At 38.5% G+C, this 26,019-nt stretch overlaps 1 protein-coding gene across 1 annotated transcript in view; it reads right to left on the bottom strand.

The window, feature by feature from the left end:
• LOC127438762 (contactin-associated protein-like 5) overlaps positions 1–26,019 on the bottom strand; it is a 102,526-nt gene that overhangs the window by 56,350 nt on the left and 20,157 nt on the right. The window contains exons 2-7 of the mRNA XM_051694589.1: positions 24,479–24,589; positions 20,096–20,289; positions 15,368–15,515; positions 9,354–9,557; positions 1,031–1,215; positions 1–106 (exon numbers count right to left, since the gene is read on the bottom strand). The exon at positions 1–106 is cut by the window's left edge and continues 38 nt beyond it. Of these exons, the coding sequence (XP_051550549.1) occupies positions 1–106; positions 1,031–1,215; positions 9,354–9,557; positions 15,368–15,515; positions 20,096–20,289; positions 24,479–24,589 (948 nt within the window). The remainder of the gene's footprint in view (positions 107–1,030; positions 1,216–9,353; positions 9,558–15,367; positions 15,516–20,095; positions 20,290–24,478; positions 24,590–26,019) is intronic.

Here is a 26,019-nt window from a genome sequence, read left to right as displayed (position 1 = left end):
CGATGATGTTGACTCCATTGTAATAGAGGTTCTCCATACATCCATGGAAGTTTTTCCTCAGGAACGTGCCTGGTTTTCCAGGAAGAGGGATGCCTCCAAAGCTGAGCTTTGTGAAATGAATGTGGAAAAACAACAATGGAGAAGTTTTAAAACACAGCGGGAATTGTGTCTTTTTCATTTGTGAAGTGATTTAGCTTGTGGCGTTAAACTCTTAAATAATCAAAGTAAATATAAATTAGCTTATTATCAGTGTTATCCATGGCCAGGTCAAATGGGGGACTGGGGAGGCATTGCCCAATAAGCCCCCCCAGAAACTTCTTATGCATCCCTCGGACTGTTGCCGAAACAATCAACGTTGCTCCCCCAAACATATAAGTGACCAAAGATCACATCCTAGTACCGGCCCAGGTGTTACCAATCAATAAACCAATAGATATGTTTGGAATAACGTACTGACATTTTTTATTATTATTATTATTAAATAGTGATTTTTAAAAATTTTTTTTTTTTTTTTTGGCTCATTATTTGATTAGACCACCAAAAGTGAATACAATTTTACTCAAAAATTAATTAAAAGTGCAAAATAATCATTTTCAATGAAACAGGACGCCACTCACATGACAAGGTCATTTGACAACAATGTAGCAAATTACTGAAACATTTGAAATGTTTATTGCAAATAGTTCCAAATGTTTCACTTACCATTTAAAAAAAAATGTAAATAGAATAAAGTGTATTCTGCGTAGTCTTCAGTAAGTACTGTAGTTAGCTTGCATTCAATTTGGAACATCGGCAGTATGTTAAGGGTAACAGACAAGTTACTAAGCAATCTAAGACGGAATCTGCAAACTTTTTTCACAATTTGTTCCAGTATTCTTTGACGAAATCGAAACACGGAAAAAGAGTTAAACTGAGTGCAGGGTACTACATTCATAATGGTAGCTGAAATTATATAAAATTGGCAAATAATCATACATAACAGTAACATAATAAATATTTCCAACCTAAATAACCATTCTCATATTCTCACCTCATAATCGACTTCCAGCGAATCATCCAGTCCACCCATCCTCACATGTCTGGTTAGTCTGTCGACGGTGAATTTGATCTGTTTGTTAAATCGCTCGATCAGAACAGAGTGCCAGTGCTGGTCATCCAGTAGACTACCCAGAAAAACCGAAACATGACCTCTACTAAGGTGTGTCTTCGCGTCGTCTGGAGAGAAAGATGAGGAGAGGAAATTAACTAAATAAAATCAAAATAAAATTGCTGTTGGGTACGTTTAGCATCATCTCATCCTCTGTTCCACCTTTGCACAACCATTTTTTTTAAATGTTCCATTTTTCAGTCTTTTTGATTCTTGTTTACTTACGTTGCATTATGAATTGAATTCAGTCACATTTCGAAATGCGATGATTCGATTATATTTCCCATTACGTTTTGCATCAAAAATACTCTCATTATCATAATGCAAAATAATAATTATATATATATATATATATATATATATATATATATATATATATATATATATATATATATATATATATATTATGTAAATATAAATGTATTTATAAATCTTGAGGTATTTTAGTTTTATTTAAACTATTTTTTAGTTTCAATAATTTCTAATACAAGTAATACAAAATAATTGTATTACTGTAATTGTTGTAATATAATGATTGACCCTTCCCTATCTGTCACTCACTCGACGTTGGTGTCGATGTAGTGACACTAGGGGTCACTCTTGGGAGCCCGAGACACCTCTGGTCTTTGATAAAAGGCCAATGAAAATTGGCGAGTGGTATTTGCATGCCACTCCCCCGGACATACGGGTATAAAAGGAGCTGGTATGCAACCACTCATTCAGATTTTCTCTTCGGAGCCGAACGGTCATGCTCGTTGAGCTGAATACTACTGTTCATTCACCTCTGCTGGATCTGATGGCGCATTTCAGCAGCTTCTCCCCCCTCTGCGCTGGTGCACTGCAGAGAACGCCCCTGGGCGCTTCAGCAGAAAAACTAGAGAGTATATTTTCTGAAAGAGCATTTTTCCCCTCTAAAAGAGTATATATTTCTCTAAAAGAGCGCACACACGGAACGTCTTTTTAAAGACGCATCTTTTTAAAGATGCTTTTCCGATCGTGTGGTATTCCTTGTTGTGCTCGTTATCTCTCGCCTTCTATCGGTCACGATCACTGTCTTTCGTGTCTGGGCACTGCTCATGCGGAGACAGCGTTCGTGGATAGTCATGTTCTCATTGCGAGAATATGTCCATGGCAGCGTTGCGGTCGCGGCTCGCCTTCGTAAGAAAGTGAGCCACCCCAGAGGCTCCCGCCTCGGTCCTTTTACCCACGGGTATGAGGCCAGCGTGGCTAGCACAGGTTTCCTTGTTCCCTGGGTCACGTATACGGTGTGTACGGCCGTCATCACGACCACTGTCCACCACTCTATTTGGCATGTTTGGCACTCCAGCGGCGGTCTCCCGCCCCTGAGCGCCCAGCTGTGGCACAAATCCGCCCCCGATGTGACAGTCTCCACGGGTCATGAAGACAGGCCTCTTCCTCCCCCATCCCAGGCTGTTCCGGGGGTGGTCACAAGGAGCCAGATAAGTGCTTCGATGTCCTTAGACTCAGCATGGCCACGACGTGGTGTGGCACCTCGAGCTCCGCCCTGCCGCGAGGCCCCACCTGCCGGTACATCCGATGACGTTGTCCCTTTGGTCCCCCTTGCGCAGAACTTGGATGCATGGCTTGCACTTTCCAATCCGTCACGAGGGCTGGTCCGGACCGTCCGACTCGGCTGCGCGATTCACTTCGCCAGGCATCCGCCCAGGTTCAGCGGTGTCCACTTCACCTTTGTGAAAGACGAAAACGCTGCTACCTTGCGTGGAGATCGCTACCCTCCTACGAAAGGGCGCGATAGAACCCGTCCCTCCAGCCGAGATGAAAGGGTTTTTTAGCTCCTACTTCATCGTACCGGAAAAAGGTGGTGGGTTGAGGCCAATCTTGGATCTGTGAGTTCTGAACTAGGCTTTACACAGACTCCCGTTCAAGATGCTGACGCAAAAACGCATTCTGGCAGGCGTCCGGCATCAAGACTGGTTCGCGGCGGTAGACCTGAAGGATGCATACTTCCACGCCTCGATCCTTCCTCGACACAGACCCTTCCTGCGGTTCACAGTCGAGGCTCAGGCGTATCAGTACAAAGTCCTCCCTTTCGGCCTTTCCCTGTCTCCTTGCATCTTTACGAAGGTTGCAGAGGCTGCCCCTGCCCTGTTAAGGGAGGTGAGCATTTGCGTTCTCAACTATCTCGACGACTGGCTAATCCTAGCTCACTCTCGAGACGTGTTGTGCGCACACAGGGACCTGGTGCTCTCACACCTCAGCTGACTAGGGCTTCGGGTCAACTGGGAAAAGAGCAAGCTCCTCCCAGTTCAGAGCATCTCTTTTCTCGGTTTGGAGTTGGACTCAGTCTCCTTGACAGCGCGCCTTATGAATGAGCGCGCCCAGTCGGTGCTGGCCTGTTTGAAGGTGTTCAAACAGGGAACAGCGGTTCCACTGAAATCTTTTCAGAGGCTCCTGGGACATATGGCGTCCTCGGCGGTGGCCACCCCGCTCGGGTTGATGCATATGAGGCTGCTTCAGCACTGGCTCCAGACTCGAGTCCCGAGACAGCCATGATGCCACGGGACACACCGCGTGGCCATTACGTCGGTCTGTCACCGTCTTTTCAGCCCTTGGACCGATCTCTCGTTCCTACGGGCAGGTGTTCCTCTAGAACTGGTCCCCAGGCGTGTCGTGGTCACGACAGATGCCTCCAACACAGGCTGGGGCGCCGTTTGCAACAGGCACGCAGCCGCCGGCCTCTGGACTGGTCCGCGACTGCATTGGCACATCAACTGCCTCGAGTCGTTGCCAATTCTGCTCGCCCTGTGGAGGTTTCTGCCATTGATCCAGGGCAAGCACGTGTTAGTTCAGACAGACAACACGACAGCGGTAGCATATGTCAACCGCCAAGGTGGTTTGCGCTCTCGTTGTATGTCACAACTCGCCCGCCGTCTCCTCCTCTGGAGTCAGCAGCACTTCAAGTCGCTGCAAGCCAATCACATCCCGGGCAACCTCAACACTACAGCGGACACACTGTCACAACAGGTTACCCTCAGGGGAGAGTGGAGACTCCACCTTCAGGTAGTCCAGCTGATTTGGAGTCAATTCGACAGGCACAGGTGCACCTGTTCGCCTCCCAAGAATCCTCCCCACTGCCCGCTCTGGTACGCCCTGACCGAGGCCTCCCTCGGCATAGACGCGCTGGCACACAGCTGGCCCCCTGGCATTTGCAAATATGCATTTCCCCCAGTGAGCCTGCTTGCACAGATTCTGTGCAAGGTCAGGGAGGACGAGGAGCAGGTCATCCTGGTAGCACCCTACTGGCCTGCCCAGACGTGGTGCTCGGACCTTATGCTCCTCGCGACAGCTCCCCCCTGGCAAATTCTCCTGAGGAAGGACCTTCTTTCTCAGGGAAGGGGCACCATCTGGCACCCGCACCCAGACCTCTGGAATCTCCATGTCTGGCCCCTGGACAGGACGCGGAAGACCTAAGCTGTCTCCCACCTGAGATGGTAGACACAATCACTCAGGCTAGGGCTCCCTCTACGAGGAGCCTGTATGCCTTTAAGTGGTGTCTGTTCGCTAAGTGGTGTTCTTCCCGTCGGGAAGACCCCCAGAGATGCGCAGTCGGATCAGTGCTTTCCTTCCTGCAAGAGAGGTTGGAAGGGAGGCTGTCCCCTTCCACCTTGAAGGTGTACCTTGCTGCCATAGCAGCACACCACGACGCAGTTGACAGTAAGTCCTTAGGGAAGCACAACCTGATCATCAGGTTCCTAAGAGGTGCCAGGAGGCTGAATCCCTCCAGGCTGTGCCTCGTTCCCTCATCGGACCTCTGTAGTTCTTCAGGGTCTACAGAGAGCCCCCTTTGAAACTTTTCAGTCAGCCGAGCTTAAGGCACTCTCCTTGAAGACTGCCCTCCTGACTGCGCTCACTTCCATCAAGAGGGTAGGTGACCTGCAAGCGTTCTCTGTCAGCAAAACGTGCCTGGAGTTCGGTCCAGGTTACTCTCACGTGATCCTGAGGCCCTGACTGGGCTATGTGCCCAAGGTTCCCACCACCCCTTTAGGGACTAGGTGGTGAACCTGCAAGCGCTGCCCCAGGAGGAGGCAGACCCATCCCTGTCGTCGCTGTGTCTGGTGTGCGCTTTACGCATCTATTTGGATTGCACGCAGAGCTTTAGAATCTCTGAGCAGCTCTTTGTCTGCTTTTGGTGCACAGCAGAAAGGAAGAGCTGTCTCCAAGCAGAGGATTGCCCACTGGCTCATTGATGCCATAACTATGGCATGTGTCGCCAAGGACATGCCATCCCTGGTAGGGCTACCAGCCCATTCTACCAGGGATGTAACAGCTCCATGGGCCCTGGCCAGGGGTGCCTCTCTAACAGACATTTGCAGAGCAGCGGGCTGGGCAACACCCAACACCTGTGCAAGGTTCTACAACCTCCGGGTGGAACCGGTTTCATCCCAGGTAGTGGCATGCAACACAAGCGGATAAGCCCGGGATAGCTGGCCGGGTGTATCGCTTGCACATAGCGCCTTCCACCTCCCTTGGAGCTGAAGATGTGCGCCATTAATTCCCAGTAGTGTTCTCAAACTTTTGTTCCCTGGTTGACTTCCTCCGAGCCCTGTGGCAGTCGAGTTTTCAGAGAGACTCGCTGCCGGCCCAGTACACGTGCTAACTAAGAGCCCTGTTCTGGGGTAGGTGCTCCGCATGTGGTGGATCCCTTTAAGGCGAACCCCATGTGATCTATATCTTCCACTATTTCGTTTCCCTGCTGGCAAACTGCATCTTCCTTGGACAGAGCCCCTCTGCCCCAGTCTCTATGTTTGTAGTAACTCCTCCCCCATTGGGCAGGATCTACCTTGAAGGCTCTCCATATGGTTGGAAAGACCATGTGATGTATTTTTCCACTTAAATATCCCCCCCTCTCTGTGGGCGAGGTGTGGTCTCCGCGGTGTCTTCCCCTTGGGAGGGACACCCCCCGACTAGACCTGGCGGCCCAGTCAGATAATCCCCCTTCTTTTTTAGGGAGTGGAAAAAGAGAAGGGGAAAAGAGACCACGACTGGGTTAAGCCTGTCTCTATCTTTGAGTAGTCGACTTGTCCCCAAAAAGGGCCGTTCGACACTCATAAACTGTGTTGGGGGAGGTTACGTGTCGACCTGGTGTGCTGGCTATGAGGCACACAGCAAGTCTGCCCACCACACACTGCCAGTTCACGTAACACTGTTCAGCCTTGTGGCATTTTGTATAGGGACCCCTAGTGTCACTACATCGACACCAACGTTGAGTGAGTGACAGATAGGGAACGTCATGGTTACTGGTGTAACCTCCGTTCCCTGATGGAGGGAATGAGACGTTGGTCCCTCCTGCCACAATGCTGAACTACCCGCTAAAATGGCCGGACCTTATATCAGCTCCTCAGCGTAAAACCTGAATTAGTGGTTGCATACCAGCTCCTTTTATACCCGTATGTCCGGGGGAGTGGCATGCAAATACCACTCGCCAATTTTCATTGGTCTTTTATCAAAGACTTGAGGTGTCTTGGGCTCCCAAGTGTGACCCCTAGTGTCACTACATCGACACCAACATCTTGTTCCCTCCATCAGGGAACGGAGTTTACAACAGTAACCATGACGTTATGCACTGTTCATCATTAAATCATGTTCCAATTTATCCCGTGACCAGAAAAAATAAATGTGTAATTTTTTTAAATTGTTATGAAAAAAATAAATAAAAAATAACTCTAAATTCAATCATGTAAAAGCACTAAAGTTGTGCATGTTGTTTGGGTATTTAGACCTTCTTTTTATATATACTAATTTATTTACCTATATGAAATTGACTTTTTTTATTAATATTTTCTTAAAACCAATCCTCATAAATTATTTACCGTTTGAAAGCTTAAAGTCTCAAGAATCAAACTGTGCTGTCCATTTAAAAAAATAAAAAATAAAAACAAGATGAAATTACAAGTATAAACACTAGATGGCTGCAGAGATCTACAGTACTTATTCATCCCTGGTTGAAGAGAAGATGATTTCTAGATTTTGTCACAAGTTCTGCATTTAGATATATATATATATATATATATATATATATATTTAAACATTATTAAAGACTACTTTTGTCAAATTTTAGCATTTTGTTTGATTTGTTTGACGTTATTTTTGTCAGTTTTTGCATCCCTGAAATGAGTGTGTGTGTGTGTGTGTGTGTGTTTGTGTGTGTGTTCAGCATTGTGGATGTGTTACGGTCTCACCAATTCATTTTGGTGTGTGTGTTCTGCATTGTGGCTGATTTATTGATGTTTTTGACAAAGAAAAAAAAAAGTTCTGTTTTATAGACTGACCAGTTCAGTTTTGTGTGTGTGTAAGTTTGTGTGAGTGTGTGTGTGTGTGTGTGTGTGTGTGTGTGTTTTGCATTCTTGTGGTTTGGTGTTCATGTCTGTGTGTGCTTTTTTCCCTTGCATTGTGGCTGTTTTTTAGATTTTAAATAATAAATAATAATAAAAAAAAATAATAAAAAAATAAAAATAAATATATATATATATATATATATATATATATATATATATATATATATATATATATATATATCAGATTTTTAGTTTTTCCCATTCATTTTCTAAGCCGGTCACTTTTGACCGGGAACAGTACAAATGTAACTTTTTTTTTTCTACCACTTGGACTGATCGAATCAACTCCTACTTATTTGTGGGTGTTCAGATATCGAATGGATGAAAAATCACCAAGTCTCGTACCCATCAATTAAGGAAACCAGTTTTACAGAAGAAACAAAATTTATTTCGGTCAAAAATGACCGAAAAGTGCATGAGGGTTAAATCTAATGAGAATCACCATTGATACTGATGAGAATTATGAAAGCATTATTGTAATTTGTCTGGACACATAACGGTAATTTGGGGGGAAAATGTAGACATTCTTATTGCTTTCAGAGAAAAGTGGAATGCAAACTGAACAGAAAAAAACATAGTCTTGGTAAACAACATTGAAGTAAACAGCTCTGTGTAGCTCTTAACAATCAGAGCTTAACGTGCTCTTAGAATACCGTACAACTTCCATCTGACTGTTGATGCTAATTGAACACAAGGCTGCGGTTGGACTCTTCATAAGATCTCTGTGACAGCTCGCACACTTATATGTGATTACAGCGCAGATTCTGCCACTTAATCAACTCTTCGTTTTACAACTGTCTCTCATGTGATTACGATAAGATGCCGCAACTGTGTCAGTGAACATTTCCTCTTGGCGCAATGACAGAAGTGCTCCAGAGATGAGGAATAACCTAAACACTTTTGTGTAACTGTAAATATCTGCTCTTTCATATCTCAAGGAAACTTAATGGAGTTCTCAGTTGTATCTCTGATTGTTTGAGCATTCCGACAAACCCGACATGACTCAACCAATTGCATCAGTTTGGGGCGGGGCTATCTGTATTTCCACTAATCGCAGACTGGGGGTGTGTTTGGGAAACATGATTTTAGCATCTCTCTCTCTCTCTTACTTCAGACATGTTTTAATTATATTTATCCCGTTAGTGACACCATATATTTTTTCTTTTTTTATCTCTATCGTTATCCCCTAAAATATTATTGTTAAAGGAATAGATCATCCAAAATGAAAATTCTGTTATCATTTACTCACCATAATGTTGTTTTAACACAAAAGGAGAGTTTAGACAGAATTTTACCCTCAGTCACCAGTCACTTTCATTATATGGAAAATGCAATGAGAGTAAATGGTCACTGAGGCTGTCAGTGTCTATCATTTTTGCCTAAAATCTCCATTTGCATCCCAAATAAATGTTTATTTGGAATAAAAATGAGGGTGAGTAAATGATTGTTTTTGGTTGAACTATTCCTTAAATGAAAATTAAAATAAAAACTGAAATACTGTAAATATCTGCACTTTTATATCTCAAAGAGACTTAATGGAGATCTCGGTTGTTTCTCTGTTTGTTTGAGCATTCCGACCAGCCCGACAAGGCAACATTGGGTCAACCAATGGCGTGAGTTTGGGACGGGGCTATCTGTATTTCCACCAATTGCTGGCTTGAGGTGTGTTTGGGAAACATGATTTTTGCAATTCCATTTGGTGACACTAATGGAGCTGAAATTACACACTTCAATTTTAAATACAATAAGTATAGAATATTCTAGTGATGTTTATGAAGCAGTATAACACTAAAATTAAGTTTTAAAAGACTTTATAAAGGTTTACTCACCCAGGTTGATATGCAGAGCCAGTCTGCCCTTGTGTAGCTCCAGTGTGATGTAATCGCCCCTTTGACTCTCTCCATGCACGAGCACCCCATCCGCACGCTGACTCTTAAACCGCAGCGAGATGACGTCTTTCACCGTACTTGTTGACTTTTGATTAAACCGGTACAACAGAGAGCTTCTGCCATTGAAGTCTGCCACATCTGACTCTGAGCGCATAAACACCAAGTGAGATAAGAGAAACATTAAACTTGATTAAAATATCTTTGAAAATAGGAAAAATATGAATAAACCAAATATGAATCTATATAATGATTATACACATTGTGTTTAAAGAGCAAAATTAACTTTTTTCACTTTACTAAAAATGGCTTTGAGAAAAGTAAATATAAGAATAAACCAAATATGAATAAATAGTAATCTATATTATGATCAAAAACACTAAGAGAAATAAAACAGCAAAATGAACTTTATACAAATGTATTTTTGAATAGTAAAATATGAATAAAACACATATGAATATATAATGATCATAAGCACTGGAATGAAAGAGCAAAGAAACTTTATTTACTTCATTAAAAATGTCTTTGAGAATAAGAAAAATATGAATTAACAAATATAAATCTATATAATGATCATAAACACTTATTTACTTTATTAAAAACATTCTTGAGAATAGGAAAAACGTGAATAAACCAAATGTGAATTGGATAAATAATAATAATAATAATAATAATAATAAAATAATAATAATAATAATATCATAATGATAATAAACCAAAGCTAACAAATAACCTTTTTTTGCTATCTGAAACAACTTTTAACCAAGGTTAGGAGGGAAAGATAATATTTAAAATTTTCTGATTTGTTTTCTGGGACTGCCACTCCCTAACTTTCAATTTTAAAGACGAAAGCATGTCCCAAAGCAACAGAACAAATTCCACCCTGAGCGGTAAAATTCAGAAATATGCATTTTGACCCAGACACAGAGGTTAGATGCTACATTGCTCTTTCTTTCTCCATCTCTCTTCACCGGACGTAGTGGGTGCATAGCCATGCTGAGCGAGAGAGGCTGAAGCTAACTAGCCGTGACAAGCAAAGCCACGCAAAGAGCTTGGAGCCATCAGCTGAATATAGAATTTACAATGAGGGTCCAAGAAACATCAGCAAACCCAATGAAGCTGAGGTAGACAAAGTGAGGAAGATTAGAGAATAATGTGTTCACTTAAAAAAATTATTATTATTATTATTTTTTTTTTTGCACAAGTTGCAGTCTTTAAGACACATCGAGTGTCAAGATGGAACTTTAGCAAAAATGTAACTTCATTTTAAAGGCTTTTTGTCTAAAACTTATACACTGCCAAAAAAAAAAAAAAAAATTATGCCACAAATGCTGTTGACTGAGCATAACTTGTATTGGACCCAGATTTTGTTTTTGTTTTAAATCAGTATTAAAATTAACTTAATTCATGATATATATTCTCTGAAACAAAGTCTTATTATCTTAAGCTATTTTGCGACACAAGTATCTTGTTTTAAGACCGTTTAGATAGTTTTACTGGAAAACAAGAAAAAAATACTGATAAAGAAAATAATTATTTGCATTGCAGTAATAATCGTCAAATCACCATAAAAAAACAGAATGACCCTTAGGACACTATGAGGGGGTAGACACACAAAAAAGTAGAAAATACAGGCAGGTTTGGAAAAAAGAAAACAAAAGCAAATGCATATTGTATTATTCTTCCTGAGGGGAAAAAAGAAACACTGTAAAGTTCAAACTCTAGACTGCATCTGAACTCAGATACACTGCTCATCAAACACAACACACAGTGGAATCACGTCATGTAAAAAATAATTTATGACATATACTGTGGATTGTAAATGGTGAAAAATAAGCATATAACATTCCTGTCTTTGTTGTTTCTAGGCCTGCATGGAATATACAGAAATCTCTGCAGATTTCCACAGAGTTTGAACAAAGTTCTACTGTATGCATTTTTTATAAATGTTCCTGGTTTTATTGTGCATGATTCATCACTGCACGTTATTCCAAATAAAATAAAATGTCTCCATAATCCTTAATCAAAATGTAATTACTTTCTCCGCCTCTAAAAACGACCTTTTGGATGACATCATCTAGATCGTGTGGGCTACTGGATAAGGTTAACCAATAGCTAAACAGCTATTAAGGCATTGTTTTAGGCTATTGTTGAAGGTAAAGCCTTTTTAAAAATCTTGCCAATGGCAAGAACACACTAATTTAAAAATGCACTAATATAATGCTGGTTAATGTTAATGTAACACATTAAGGTTAGGACATTTTCCAAAAATGAGGCCCTCACAAGTATAGCCAAACATGTACACAAACAAAGCTGGCCACAAACCTAGAAGTAGATCTCACTTTATCTATGGGTCTCTTGGTATCAATATAGCAGTGCACCAATGTAAATTAATAACAGGGACACACATACAACACACACACTTATGTATGCTCTTGCCACACACTCCCTGTTTCGAACACACACACACACCAAACAGTATATAACACGAAGCCATGGCCCTAAATTGCAGTTAGTAGCAGAGGCACTTGACAGATTTAAAACTAATTGACTTCAGGAACATTCAGCAGTGCATGAATAAGGCCAATGCACTACTGAGGACGTTTGGTTTAACCCCCAGAAGAGAAATATGAATGGAGAGAGACCATCCAATGTTCTGAATGTGTGTGTATGTGTGTCATCTCTTTCTCTCTTTCTTTCTAAACTTTAGACATGTTTAAATTCTATTTATCCTGTTTGTGATGCCAAGTTGTTTTATCCTTTTATCTCTATCTTTATCCCCAATAATTGTATTGTTAAAAGAATAGTTGTTTCAACACAAAAGGAGATTTTAGACAGAATTTTAACCTCAGTCACCATTCACTTTCATTATATGGAAAATGCAATGAGAGTGAATGGTCATTTTTGCCTAAAATCTCCATTTGCATCTCAAAGAAACATTAATTTGGAAAAAACATGAAGGTGAGTAAATTATTGTTTTTAGCTGAACTAGTCTTTAAGTAAATTAAAAACAGAAATACCTTAAAAACAAAACAAAGACTCTAAAGCTATAACTCTAATTTACTTTACAAACTGCCTTCATTAAAAATTAAAATGCTACTAGACAGCGATAACAAGAAAGTACTAAAAACCAATCTAAAACACAGAGTCAGCATGAAAACTAAACAAAACTGAAAGGACAACTTGAAAATAAAATGTAAACAATAAAAAAGCTAAAAACGATAGCGATAACACTAGATGGCCCTGAGAAATGAACAGTATTAAACAAATTTAAATTATATAAGTTAATGCATTAACTTCAGCAGACCAAAAATGCTGAAACGAAAGTAAATAAATAAATAAAATAGATATACTGTAGGCTACTAAAAAACAAAAACTATACTGAAACTACAAAACACTAAAAATTAAACTAAAACACAGGGTCAGCATGAAAAGTCATAAAAAGTCAACTGAACTAAAAGTACGAATTATAAATAAAATAGAAATAAAATCAATTAAAACTATAATAGCCCTGTTTATTCCCAGAAGTTCAGCCTAGCAGACACGCTCATAAGTGCTATGTGCTAACATTGAATGTCGCTGCGTGAAGCCATTATATGTTCCAAGCGTACAGTACGAGGACTGGTCTATTTATAAACGTAATTACTTAGCACTAATTCACTGCCTGATTCGTCTATGGCTCCTTTGGATGTGTGCGTGCTCCCATGGCTAATGCTAACGCTAAACTGTCAGCAGTCTGACTTTGAGAAAGCACTAGCGTCTTTGTTATCAGACCCTATTACTGAAATACTGTGTGGTCAGCACCCACTTATCATGTTTGATCAACGCGGTAAACCGAGTCACCCCAGCAGTGTCTCATTCTGTCCTATCTCACAAAATTAACATTTAGCGAATAAACATGGCAGTGATAGGTCCCTGAGTCAAGCTCAGAATTGACAATAGGTGCAGCTAGCACGCAGACTACAAATGCAATGCACCTGAGGAGAGACAGAGAGAGACGAACAGGGAGGGAGTGAAAAAGAGAGAGAAAACAAGCACTAGCAGGGCTGCGTTATAAATATTTCAGGCACGAGGCGTGTTGCGCTGGGTACCCTTGAGGTAACCAATTGATTGTTACTCTGTACTTTGATTCACAGGGAAGGCAAAGTCTAAACCGACTCAAGCCTACTGCAGTAAAACGACAACACAACAGTGAACTAGTGACAAACTAAAAACAGACTAGATTAACTTTTGAATTATCTTCCTTCCTTCCTATCCTTGTTTGCCTTCCTTCGCTTCTTCCCTTACAAAAAACCTAAACATGTTGCAAACTTGCCGCAAATGCAAATGATCTTGTGATTCGTCGTAAATGTTTGCCAGAAGTTTGCAGCTCTTCACCGCTAATGGTGAACCTCCGGCAAACTTTTGGCAACAATGGACAATTTGCTGCAAGTTTGTGGCAAATTTGCCATGAACTCTCGATTTTTGTAAGGGTTGTTAACATTCCTTATTTTTCTCCCTTTTTGTCTTTCTTCCTTTTTCTCAGTTTTTCTTCCTTTCATCCATTTTACCTTCCTTCCTTCCCTCATTCCATTTTTACCTTTATTTCCTTCCTATCTTTGTTTACCTGGATTATTTTCATTTTCTTGTTTACCTTCCTTTTTTTACTTTTTCTTCCTCTCTTCCTTCCTTCCCTTTTTAACATTCCTTCATACTTTTTACCCTTCTTCCTTCATTTCTTCCCTCCTTCCCTTTTTACCCTAAGTCCCTTTATATTTTTTCCTTCCTTCCTATCCTTGTTTACCTTCCTTGTTTTTGTTTCCTTATTTACATTCTTCTTTTCTACTTTTTCTTTCCTTCCCTTTTACCTCATTTTCTTCCTTCTTTTCTACACTTTTACCTTCCTTTCTATCTTCAAGTCCTTGTTTAACTTCCTTCTCAATTCCTTGTTTACCTTCCTTCCTTTTTCACCTTTATTTCATTCCTTTCCTTTTTACACTCCTTTCCTGTTCACCTCCCTTCTTTCCTTCCTTCCATTTTACCTTCTTTCCTTTTCATCTTCCTTTTTCCCTGTTCCCTTTCTTCCTTCCTACCTTCCTTCCTTCCTTCCTTCTTTTTTACCTTTGTTCTTCCCTTTTCACATTCCTTCCATCCTTTCCTTATTTACCTTCTTCCTTCCTTCACTTTTTCTTCCTTAATTTTTCCCTTCTTCCTTCCTTCCCTTTTTTCTTAATTCATTTTTTCTTCATTCCTTTCTTCTTTTTAAGGTGTAAGACACCAAGACATCATTTCAAAATGTTGATGTACAGTACAGCTTGAAAAGCGGTCATACTTCATTTTTTAGATTGCAACATTATTTCGGACAACGGAACAAATATGGGCAACAGGATATGATGTCACACTCTAGGGTGATTATAGGATGATTCATTTTTTAATGAATTGCAAACAACAATTTATAAGAAATTAAAAATGTTAATATATATATTACTTTCCCCCCAACACTACAAACCATGTAGCTTTGAAGTTTGTATTCTTTGTTTTGAGCCAAGAATTCAGTCTGTGGTATTTTTACTATACCAATTTGCAGGTCCGAAAAAAGAAAAAAAAGAAAGAAAAAAAAAAAAACACTAAACTTCTTTGCAAATGCCTGTTCATTTGCATGTGTATGAATGGAACACAACTGCACTGTAGTGAAGCTAAATTTAATACATCTTTGATCGTGGTTATGATTGAAGCTATCACCTGACTTAAGTCTGATTTAGACTCCCCCACACCTTTAAACCTTTTAGAAGACGCAAAAGTGTAAAAAGGTTGACAAGAGCTGCTCTTCATGTAATTATAATACGATTTTTGCTCTGTTGCAGTAAAAAAGGTTTTTAATTTTTTTGTCTCATTAAAGTTTTTTTCATTCAGACAAATACTTATATACATCTGAAATAAACAGCAGTACAGTACAGGCCTAGAAGTTCGGTACTCACTGTACGCACAACCGTAGACTTCGACTCTGAGGCCCACCCATCCCCCTGGACTCCAGTCAACCGGCAAGAACCGCAAGAATCTCGTTCTTATGGAGTGTGAGAGCTTGTGGTGAGCAATCCCATCGGAATTAGTGTTTCCTGGGAAAGTCTGCAGAAGAAAAATAACGAGGATTAAAAGAGAAAACAAAAATCGTTAAGTGTACATATTGTTAGCATGCTTGCGTACATAATGCAGTAATGCTGATGGCTCTCCATATCTGATTTAATTATGTGTACTGAACAAGACTTGGCACACATAACAATATTTATTACATACATTACTAAATTGGAGTTATGGGAAAATAGTTATGTGTCTGAAATGCAAAGGTTTCAATTAACAAAGTATATTGTTAGTACTTTTTGCTACAACTTTGCGTACAACTTTGCCTCAGAATAAATCTTCTAATTACAGTTTTTTTTTTTATTTTTTTATTATTATTCTGCTGGATGGAATACACTCAATGCCAGTATGGAACCAATCTTGAGTGTAAATCTGCAGTTGATTGTGAAGGAATACTCTCCTCCTGAAACCGTGCAGGCACCCTCTTTTGAGAAGGGATGTAGAAGGGTGAAGGTCATGTTCATCCTCAAGAGCATTTTAACATATTCCAATAGTAACTCTTCTTGCTAACATAGGCTAATTCATAGCTTTCTTTTCAAGTATCACAGACCTCCTTGTTCCTTACAGTAAACTACCGTAAAAGTTGTCTAACAGTATAACTTTTGAAGTAAAGAGTTTTATAGAGCTATATGTGTATAGATTATCTGTACATAGAGCTGATCCAATTGCAAACTTGCACTTACATTTCAAGCCCTGGAGTTGCGTTTACTTTAGATTTGAAAAACTAACACAAAAAGGTTAGTGGGGAGCCGCTGGCAGCGTTGGATTCTGTAAGCTGCACTCAAAGTGTCACAGCTAATCTAAACCTCCAGTTTTAAAATAGCTGGGGGTCCACCCTGCAGCCATACCTCCTACCACAGAAAAACGGTGTGACCAGGGGGCACTTAGTGCTCTTTAAAAATGTTCCACGTCTTTTAATCTTGCACTCATTAAAATGCTCTACACCTACAAAGACTTCCATTAAACTCTCTTTCTCAAACTAATCAGCACCTATTTATCTCTCATTGGGTTGAAGATAAAAGAGCCAAATATTAAATCATCAAGTGAACAAAAAAATAAACATAAAAATGTTAGGTGGAGAAAATATATTCAACAACTTCCCTACACCATATTCTATTTCACTTTGTTTGTTTAGCTTCGATGATTACTTTAGCAGGAATCTGAGCATTTGTATATTTTAGATAATTATCAGATTGTAATTTTTCTGGCACAATTAAAAAAAAAATAATCTCGATTAGAGTGACAGTATCAAACTTAAACACATACATTTACAATACAACAAACAAAAACTATTCAAAAGCACAGTGATAACAGCAGTAGTTTCCTAAATATCTATTTCACTACAAAAATGACCTAAAATCACTTTTGTGAGGGAGGGGCTTGTGTGAACACTACAGAGGGATGACTTACATGAAACAGCAAATCAATTTGATTCAGTTTAATCCAATTCTCTAAAATGAAACACCTGAATCAATTAATCGATTCACTAAAACAAACTACAAACCAACTTTTGTGAACACTAATGAGTGATGACATTAAAATGCTTCACACTTTCAAAAACTTCCTTTAAACACTTTCTCAAACTAGTCAGTACCTTTTTTCCCCAGCTGGATTGAAGGTAAAAGAGCTGAACCTTAAATCATCAAGCGAACAAAAATAAATAAATAAAATAAAAGTTGAGTTAACTGGAGAAAATGTGTCTCCAAAAATCAAAGATCAGAGAGAAATATTCATCAATCAATTTTATATTATATTTTATTATGGTATGCTATACTATGTTGTGCTAAACCATGCTATGGTATGCTATTCTAAAATAATCTATGCCATGCTATGCTACACTATGCTATGTTACGCTATGCTATGCTATGTTATGCTATGATAAGTTATGTTATGCTATGCTGTGCTGTGCTTAGCTGTGTTATATGGTATGCTATTCTAATCCGTGCTATGCTATTGTAACTGGTCCTGCTCTTCCTGAGCGGGATTTGAACCGGCATCAGCCGGCATGGGAGGTGGGCGTGCTAACGAGGAGGCTAAAGGCAAGACGCTAGTGCACCTCTTGAGGCCAGGGGAGTGAGGTTTATCTATACCACACAGCTATCATGTACCAGCTGGCTCCCATTACACTCACCCACTTAAACCTCACTCCCATCTGGGTAACAGTGCTAACAAGGAGGCTAAAGGCTATAGCCTCTAGTGTCAGTTGCTAGTGCACCTCTTGAGGCCAGGGGAGTGAGGTTTACAAAGACCGCATCAGCTGGCTCCTGTTACACTATGTTATCCTCAACTCAGCTAATCTATTTTTTGCTACACTGCATTAAGTCATGTTATGCTACACTATGTTAAAATTATGCTTAGCTATATTATGCTATGCTAAGTGTGTTATCCCTTACAAAAATTGAGAGTTCATGGTAAATTTGCGGCAAAATTGCAGCAAATTTGTCCATTGTTGCCAAAGGTTTGCTGCAGGTTTGCCACTACCGGTGGAGATCTGCAAACTTATGGCAAGTATTTTCAGCGAATCTCAAGTTCATTTGCATGTGAAGATAATGAGCTGCAAATCTGCAAATTTTTTATTATTACTGTAAATACATATGCAAAACAGTTCCTTTCTTTTAAAATTAAGCTAAAAGTACTGTTCTTAAAAGTGCTAAATGATCCATCAGAGATGTACTGGGACTAAAAATCAGCCCAGAACAGGGCAATGGTGACACCAAATGGAAATATTAGTTAATAATCCTGCTTACTGAAAATGCAAAATTATTTTAGATACATTTGCTGCTTACACACTGTCACTGATTACATACATTTAACATATTTTAAATTAAAATGGTATTTTTCTAAAATAATATTGTCTCTGATTACATCTAAATATTCTTTTCAAAAATACATATTTAATGGAAGTGCATGCTTATCCAGTTAAATAATAACAATTTACTGATGAAATCAAATTAGACATGACATTAGGATTATACACCACCATAGCATTAATATTCAGCATTATCTATAGTAGATCAATATGGAACTTTCATTAAACCTCTGTAAACTTTAATTTACTCTCACGCAATCAGAGCAGATTCACTCTCGCACTTCAAACGGACATTCGATTCCTCGGGCTGAAAAGGTGCAACGCACTCCCGCTCCTGGTGCTCCCTGTATTTCATTTGCTTTTCTGTTTCAGTATCAGTTTTCACTGTTTCAGCCAAACTCAACATACAACAACGATTTCCATTTGTATGCCCACGTTACGTACTGTAGGCGTAGGCGCTATAATACATTAATCAATCTCCAATCTCCATAATGTGCATCGTCATATTTCTGAACCGTGATGTATAGTGCCACGATAAACCATTACACCTCTATAAAAGTATATTGTTCTGTTTTATTTTGTAAAAGTGTTGGGAGTTTACCAAGAATAAACTTCTCATAAAGTTATTTTTGTTTGTTTAGCTCTGTTGATTACTCCAGCAGGTATCCAAGCTTTTGTAAAAAGACACGGTGGTGATGCCAGGCACCATCTCGATAATGTTACACCCCAGATCTCTTCGAGCCAGTCCTAAATAAGAAAGCTGTGGAATGATGAAGCTTTGAAATGACTTTTATTGATTCAGGGAAGGTGGGTGAAGCCCATTTGTTTTCCAGTAAGTGTGGAGGCAATGCAACCTCTGTCTCTTGTGGCACAAGGGCCTAACCCAATCGATTCCAAAGTTGTCAAAATAAAACTATCAGAAAAAAGAGAAGTATTCAACGGACAAGGATTTTAGCTGCACTGGCACTGACCGGTGATGTTAGGAGACCATGAAATAAGTTTTGCCATGGATATAAATCCATGTCACTCAAGATTGGGGGCATATTAAATCTTCGTTTGGGCAATTAAATGAAATTCAAATCACTAATTTAAACTTGAACGTTATGTGGGTGACTGGGTTTGGCTGAGAAGTGTGTACTTAAAGGTGAAGTGTGTTATTTTTGGGATGTGAAGAATTGGATAATGAAATATTTGTGATTTACTGTATATGTTAATCTCAAAAATGTTATTTCATAATAAAATTCTATTTTTAAAAGAATGTTCTGGGTTTAGTACAAGTTAAGATCAATCGACAGCATAAGTGGCATAATGATGATTACCAAACAATCACGATTTTTGCTTTTTTATAAACGAATGAGGGACGAGTCAAAATAATTTTTTGTGGTAACCAATGTTATGTCACAAATGCTGTCAATTGAGCTTAACTTGTATTGACCCTGTAGATGGGCAAACTGGCTTTTTGCCTGCAGAATGTTGTAGTTACGGCATGCTAACAAGCCAAACCTTGATCCCTGGGTGCAAACAATTTTTCCTATACTAACTATATAAGGGAAGGTAAATTAATTTATTCTGGTAAATTATTATGGTTTACTTAAAGGCACAGTTGTTTAGGGACTTTCATGTATGTATGCATAATTTTCCTTAAAAAAAAGCTCCCCTAATTCACATTTTACCATCCCTATTGCACTGGACAAAGTACTAATGAATTATAAATATAATAAGAGGCTGAAATATTTATTAAAGTACTTTGATAACTCACCCCTATGTTATCATCTTGTCTGTATTGTTTCCAAGCTCTTCTTGTGTCACTGTACAAAAGCATGTAGCTAGTCACCCAATCAGGGCTTCCGAAACGGCCCTGGGTCGCTACAGCTGTGACCTCCACCCTTTCCTTCAGGTCCACCTGTAACCATCGTAGTCTGTCTGAGCGTTCAGGAGCCCAGCCGCCACCTCCTAACACACACACATACAAAAGTACAAAAGGTTTTATAACTAAGGTAGGGTTCAAACACAAAAAAGAATTAAACATGATACTTCTTGTGTTGAGTAGTCAGACAGTATTGAGGAAGCTACTTTGAAACTGTATAACAATATATTTTAGATAATTATCAAATTATATCATTAAAAGAGGAGTATTTTTCTGGCACAAAGCAATGAGGATCTCAACTAGGGTGAGCACATGAAACAAAACACATACATTTACAATAAATATAACTAGTAAACAGTGATAAACAGCAGTATTTAACAAAATATGTATTTTGCTGCAAAAAAGAAAGGTACTTTCACTAAAATGAACCAGTTCACTGAAATGAACTCTAAATAAAACAATTTACTAAAATCGTACACTGTTCAGTGATAACTCATATGCAGTTTATCGAAACTATCTGAAAAAAAAGATTTTCTAAAACAAGCCATCCAAACTGAGTGTGAATACTATTAAGTGGTGTCTCATATGAATCAATTAATCAATTTGTGAAAACGTTTACTAAAATGAACTGTCAAAATGAGATGATTTGCTAAATCAAAGCATTCAAATTAAGTATGAACACTGTTGAGTGATGACTTGTTTGAATTGTCAGATCTATTTTGGTAACAATTTCAGTGACATGAACCATCTGAAAGAACCTATTTACTCAAACAAACTGTCCAAACTGAGTATGAACACTGTTGAGTGATGACTCATTTGAATTGGTGAATCTATTTTGTGAACAAGTTAACTGAAATTAATTGTTTGAACTAACAGTTTTGCGAAACAAACCATCCAAACTAAACTCAACCATTTTTTATTTATGTTTCCAATGAATCCAATGAATTGTAAAAACTTTTTTGGGTACTAGTTCCCTGAAATGAACTGTAAATGAACAAATCGTGTGAACTCAACGTCAATACTACTGAGTTCTGACCTACATGAATCGTTTAATCTATTTTGTGAACCAGTTCACTGAAATAATTTGTAAATGAACAAATCATCTGAACTCAATGTCAACACTATTGAGTTATGACTCACATGAATCATTGAATCTATTTTGTGAACCAGTTCACTGATATTTACTGTCTGAAAGAAACCCATTTGCTAAAACAAACCGTCAGAACTAAGTGTGAACACTGCTGAGTAAAGACTCATATGAATCGTTGAATCTATTTTGCGATCCAGTTTACTGAAATGAACTGTAAATAAACAAATAGTCTAAATTCAATGTCAATACTATTGAGGTATGATAGGAATTGCTGTATGTCTTTTATGAACCACTTTACTGAAATGAACTGTCTGAATGAACCAATTCGCTAAAACAAACCGTCCAAAAGGACTGTGAACACTGTTGATTGATGACTCGTTTGAATTAGTGAATCTATTTTGTGAACAAGTTAACTGAAATTAATCGTTTGAACTAACAGTTTTACTAAACAAACCATCCAAACTAAACTCAGCAATTTTTTATTTACATTTCCAATGAATCATCAAATCTATAGAATCAAACAAACCATCTGTAGGAAATGATTTGCTAAAACAAACCGTCCAAACAGAATGCAAACAAAACTGAGTGAATTCTGAACTCATGAATCGGCAAATCTATTTTAGAAATACACTTCTTTGAAATTAACTGTCTGAATGAACCGATTTGCACAAAGTATGAAATAGCATTTTGGCAAATCAGTTCATTGAAAACGATTTACTGAAAATGAATTTGACTTCCCAACAGTACTTAAAGAGAGACATTCTAGAATAGCATATATGATTCTTACCTCAGTTCTGTCTGTAATGGGATGCAAAAAGAAAACACGTGATTGAAAAGCTAGCTTTTTACTGAAAAACCTACACTGTTCTGATAAAAGCTGAGCTACTGTTATGCTACTGAAAAATGAGTAGCGTCACTACTTTAGCTAAGTACTCTCCAGCACTGTTGTCAACATTACAAAACATATCCTCATTAACAAAAGATAGACTTTTAATTAAAGGCAGAAAATGCATTTGAGGCAGCATATAGGAGCCAGCCAAAATCATCTTCAGACAAGCCTGCCAAGTGAGCTTCTATTGCTATCTGTTCACTCTCATTAGCTAAGGAAATCTAACACACATTGACACCGTATCAATTAAAAGACAGAACAAATAGACAGCAATTCCATTGCTAGTCTAAGAACACAGAACTGCACTGCTAGCATAACCTCACTCATGGGGGCATTCTGGAGTAATAGTGGCATCAACAGGATATGTTCCTGTTCCTGTCAGGCAGTAATTCACTGTTAGGGCTGGTCCTTGACCTGTAAGTCAATTGAATTACAATCGAATCATGTATATATTCATATTCTGCATACATAATAAAACGTACACAGTAAAGACAATCATCTGAGCTAGATCTGTGCTTTAATGTCCTTACAAAGAGTACCATGGTAATGCCAGTTTTTTTTTTTTTAGTTTTTTTTTGGACACACAAATGGCAATATTGTTAATACTCTGGAGTACCACCAATGGTATTTAAATATGGTAATGAAAGAGTAACATGGTGTATATATATCAAGGTACCATGGTATTACTATCTGAAAAGCATCACTGCACCATGATACACATGGCTCATGCATGTAGAATTCAGCTGTTGTGTAGCCACAAGTGTGCATATACTGGCTATTTTACAAAGGCTTTAAATTACTGAATAAATCTGAATACTGCAAATCAAATCAGGTAGAAAAACTTCATTAACGTTGTGAGACCCCGTGCGACTGTTGTGTGCATTTTCCATTTCCCTTTTTGATTGGTAACTAATAGCACATAATAAACAAGCAAAAAAAAAAACAAACAAACAAAAAAAATATCTAGAGCAAATAGTTTTCCTAAAAATGTATGTCCACATTTGTGGACAGCAGGACTAAGTTGTAAAATTTTAAGTAATACCAAGCCATAGAAAGTCAGATTTATTTCATCAAACTGTTTGTTTCCAGGAGTGTTGGTTATTCATGTTTTTTGAAACATTACAGACATTACAGCTGATTTTCTATAAAGCTAAATAAATAATTATGATTAAAAGTAATGGCCAGCATCATCAAATCACAGCCAACCATGTTAAAATAAAATTTAGCATTATAAAATTCTGAATCTATGTACTGATTACCATTGTCTCATGTCTGCCAAACATGTTGAGTGGTCTAAACATCATCTGCAGTCTGAAACCGAACTTTTGGTCAGATGTTATGAGTGAATGCACTTAGCTGCATAGAAAGCTATAGAATGCACCTTGCTCCCTATTTAGTGAATGACTTAACCTTCAGTGTGCTGTCTGTCTGCACTGGTCTCAGAACAGTTCGAAATGCACCTTATTTTAATTCTAACTCCATATACAAGCTTCTGAAAGCAAAATTTTCAGCTTTTGCATGAATACATTTATTCTCAATGTGAAAATGCAGAGTAAATATATAGGAATGCATTTGTTAATGTCAATGAATAGAACCATATTGTACAGTGATAACAAAATCAAATATAACAACATTTATATTAGAATGAAGCAAAATGACCCACAGATAAATTAATGAAAAAAATTATTGTTTTTTCAACTTTTGAGGGAACGCGGTCCTAATTTCCAAATATGTGGACTTCATCTTTATCAGCACATTGACGTGTGAAAAATTAATGAATTTTTTTAGAGCAGCTACTCTTTACAACCAAACAGGTTTCAATGAAAAAATTTAAAGATGTTTCTTACCAGAGGCACTTTTGTTGGCACTGCGCCCATAGTAGCGCTTCACGAAAATGTATGTCATGCCGTTGCATCACGTGATGTGGTGCACCAGAAGTTTAACCCTTAAATGACAGTGTAGAGTCTTGTGAACTGTATTCAGTCAGTTTTAATTCATTTAAATGATGCGTTGCATATAGTGAAGCCAAAATACAAAGTCCACACATGTGGACGCAGGGTCGCATGAGGTTAAGATAACCGCTAGATTTTCCTTGTACCCCCTAAGAAACTTCTGATGCAAATTTATCAAGGATGACCCTGGACGGCAAAATTGTCAAGGGGGAATCCCACCTGGTTCGACAAAGAGACAACAAGTTGCCCACCCTAATGATCAAAATGCCCTGCCAAAGATCGCATCCTAGTACCGTCCCTGTAACAACCACACATTTTCTTTTTTTAACAGAATAATTACTCACCATCTCTTCTGTTGAGTTTGGCAAAGTATGGCAACTGGCTTTCGGAGGAAGATGATGAGCTCTGGAATGACTTAGGAGGAAGAGCGGAGACCAATGGCCCATTGCAGTGATCTACAATAGCAGGAAACACTTATTAGCCAATCAGATATGTAACACTCACATTAATTTGGAGCAGCGATTGTTAGCATCCTCCTCAACATTGGCTGAAGATACTAGTTGATAGACCAGGTAGCTTGTCTGTGGTACTCATAGGGGTAAACTTTATTTAGCAAAACAAAAATGGACTATCAGCCCTCATGGACTCTTTTCACATTCCCCATATGGGAATCTCGATGTGATTCCATCTGAAAATTGTAACATTTTTACCCATTTTCAATAATGGAAATCCAAATGTTGGTCACATGGTGTGAAGCTCATTTTTCTTGTCCAACAAATCTTGTCTGAAGTACAGATAATGTTGACCAATGAAAATGGGTCAAATAAAATAAAAATTCAGGTGGAGCCACAAAAAGAAAACCCCATATCTCTGGGATTTAACCATATAGGGCCTTAAAATGAAGATACTAAAAGGAAAGTTTGTTATGAATCATGATCTAAAAGGATATTAAGATATATTTAATAGTTCTGGAGCTATTGGCATTCAAACTTGGAAAAACAACATAAAAAGTGCTTTTTTCATCATATTTGGACTCACACCTTTGGTATTTAATGCAACAAGGGATGCTGAAGTCAACTGATTTTAGTAATAAACCTACCTATCTCTTAGTAAAAAATAAAATAATGATACTGCCACCTTTCTTTTTTTTTTTTTTTTTTTTTACCTGTAGTTTTGCTTCAAAATCATATGTGAAAATTTTAATTTTGACCCCCCTCTACAAAATAATGGATCACAAAGTAAATATTGAAACATTTCATATTTTGGCTTTCATCATCATTTATGTATTTCTTTCACCTGTAAAAAATAATTAAAATATTAAATATTAATTTTGCTAGATGCACACTGCTAAATAAGGTGGAAATGTATCATCACAGTCTGTGAATGGGGTCCTTCAGTAATCATGTTGGACAACACAATGATGAGAATATAGAGAGAGATTGAGGTATAGAAAGAGCAGGAAAGAGAAATCTGACAGTGCTTCTCATCTCTCAGTGTCTCATTTCAGAGTTTCAGAAAGCCAGACTGATTTCACAGCTAATTAACCTTTCAAACGCTTTTCAAATGAGCCCAACATCAAAAAGTATCACTCACAGCATTGCAAATGTATTCCCGACCAGGTGAAGGAGAGACAGGGAGATTATTTAAGAGAAAGAGAGAGAGATAGAACAGCAAAAGAGAAAAAAATATTAAGTGTCGTGTAAGGTCATTGGTAGGAGAGAGGCTGATATCTCGATTTGGCCCCATCTCCTTCTTAAGATAACTCTTAGAAACTTCAGAGGTTTTGCAAGCAAATGAATCCAAAAGAAATGTTTTCCTCAGACTCAGTGGTAAATTTAGTTTGGGGAAAGTCCTTAATGAGAGGACCAGACAACCCCTGAAGCAG

The sequence above is a fragment of the Myxocyprinus asiaticus genome, chromosome 50 (genome assembly GCF_019703515.2).
Source record: "Myxocyprinus asiaticus isolate MX2 ecotype Aquarium Trade chromosome 50, UBuf_Myxa_2, whole genome shotgun sequence".
Taxonomy (NCBI): Eukaryota; Metazoa; Chordata; class Actinopteri; order Cypriniformes; family Catostomidae; genus Myxocyprinus; species Myxocyprinus asiaticus.
Note: the sequence above shows the minus strand (reverse complement) of the source record. Positions and strands in the feature narration are given on the sequence as shown.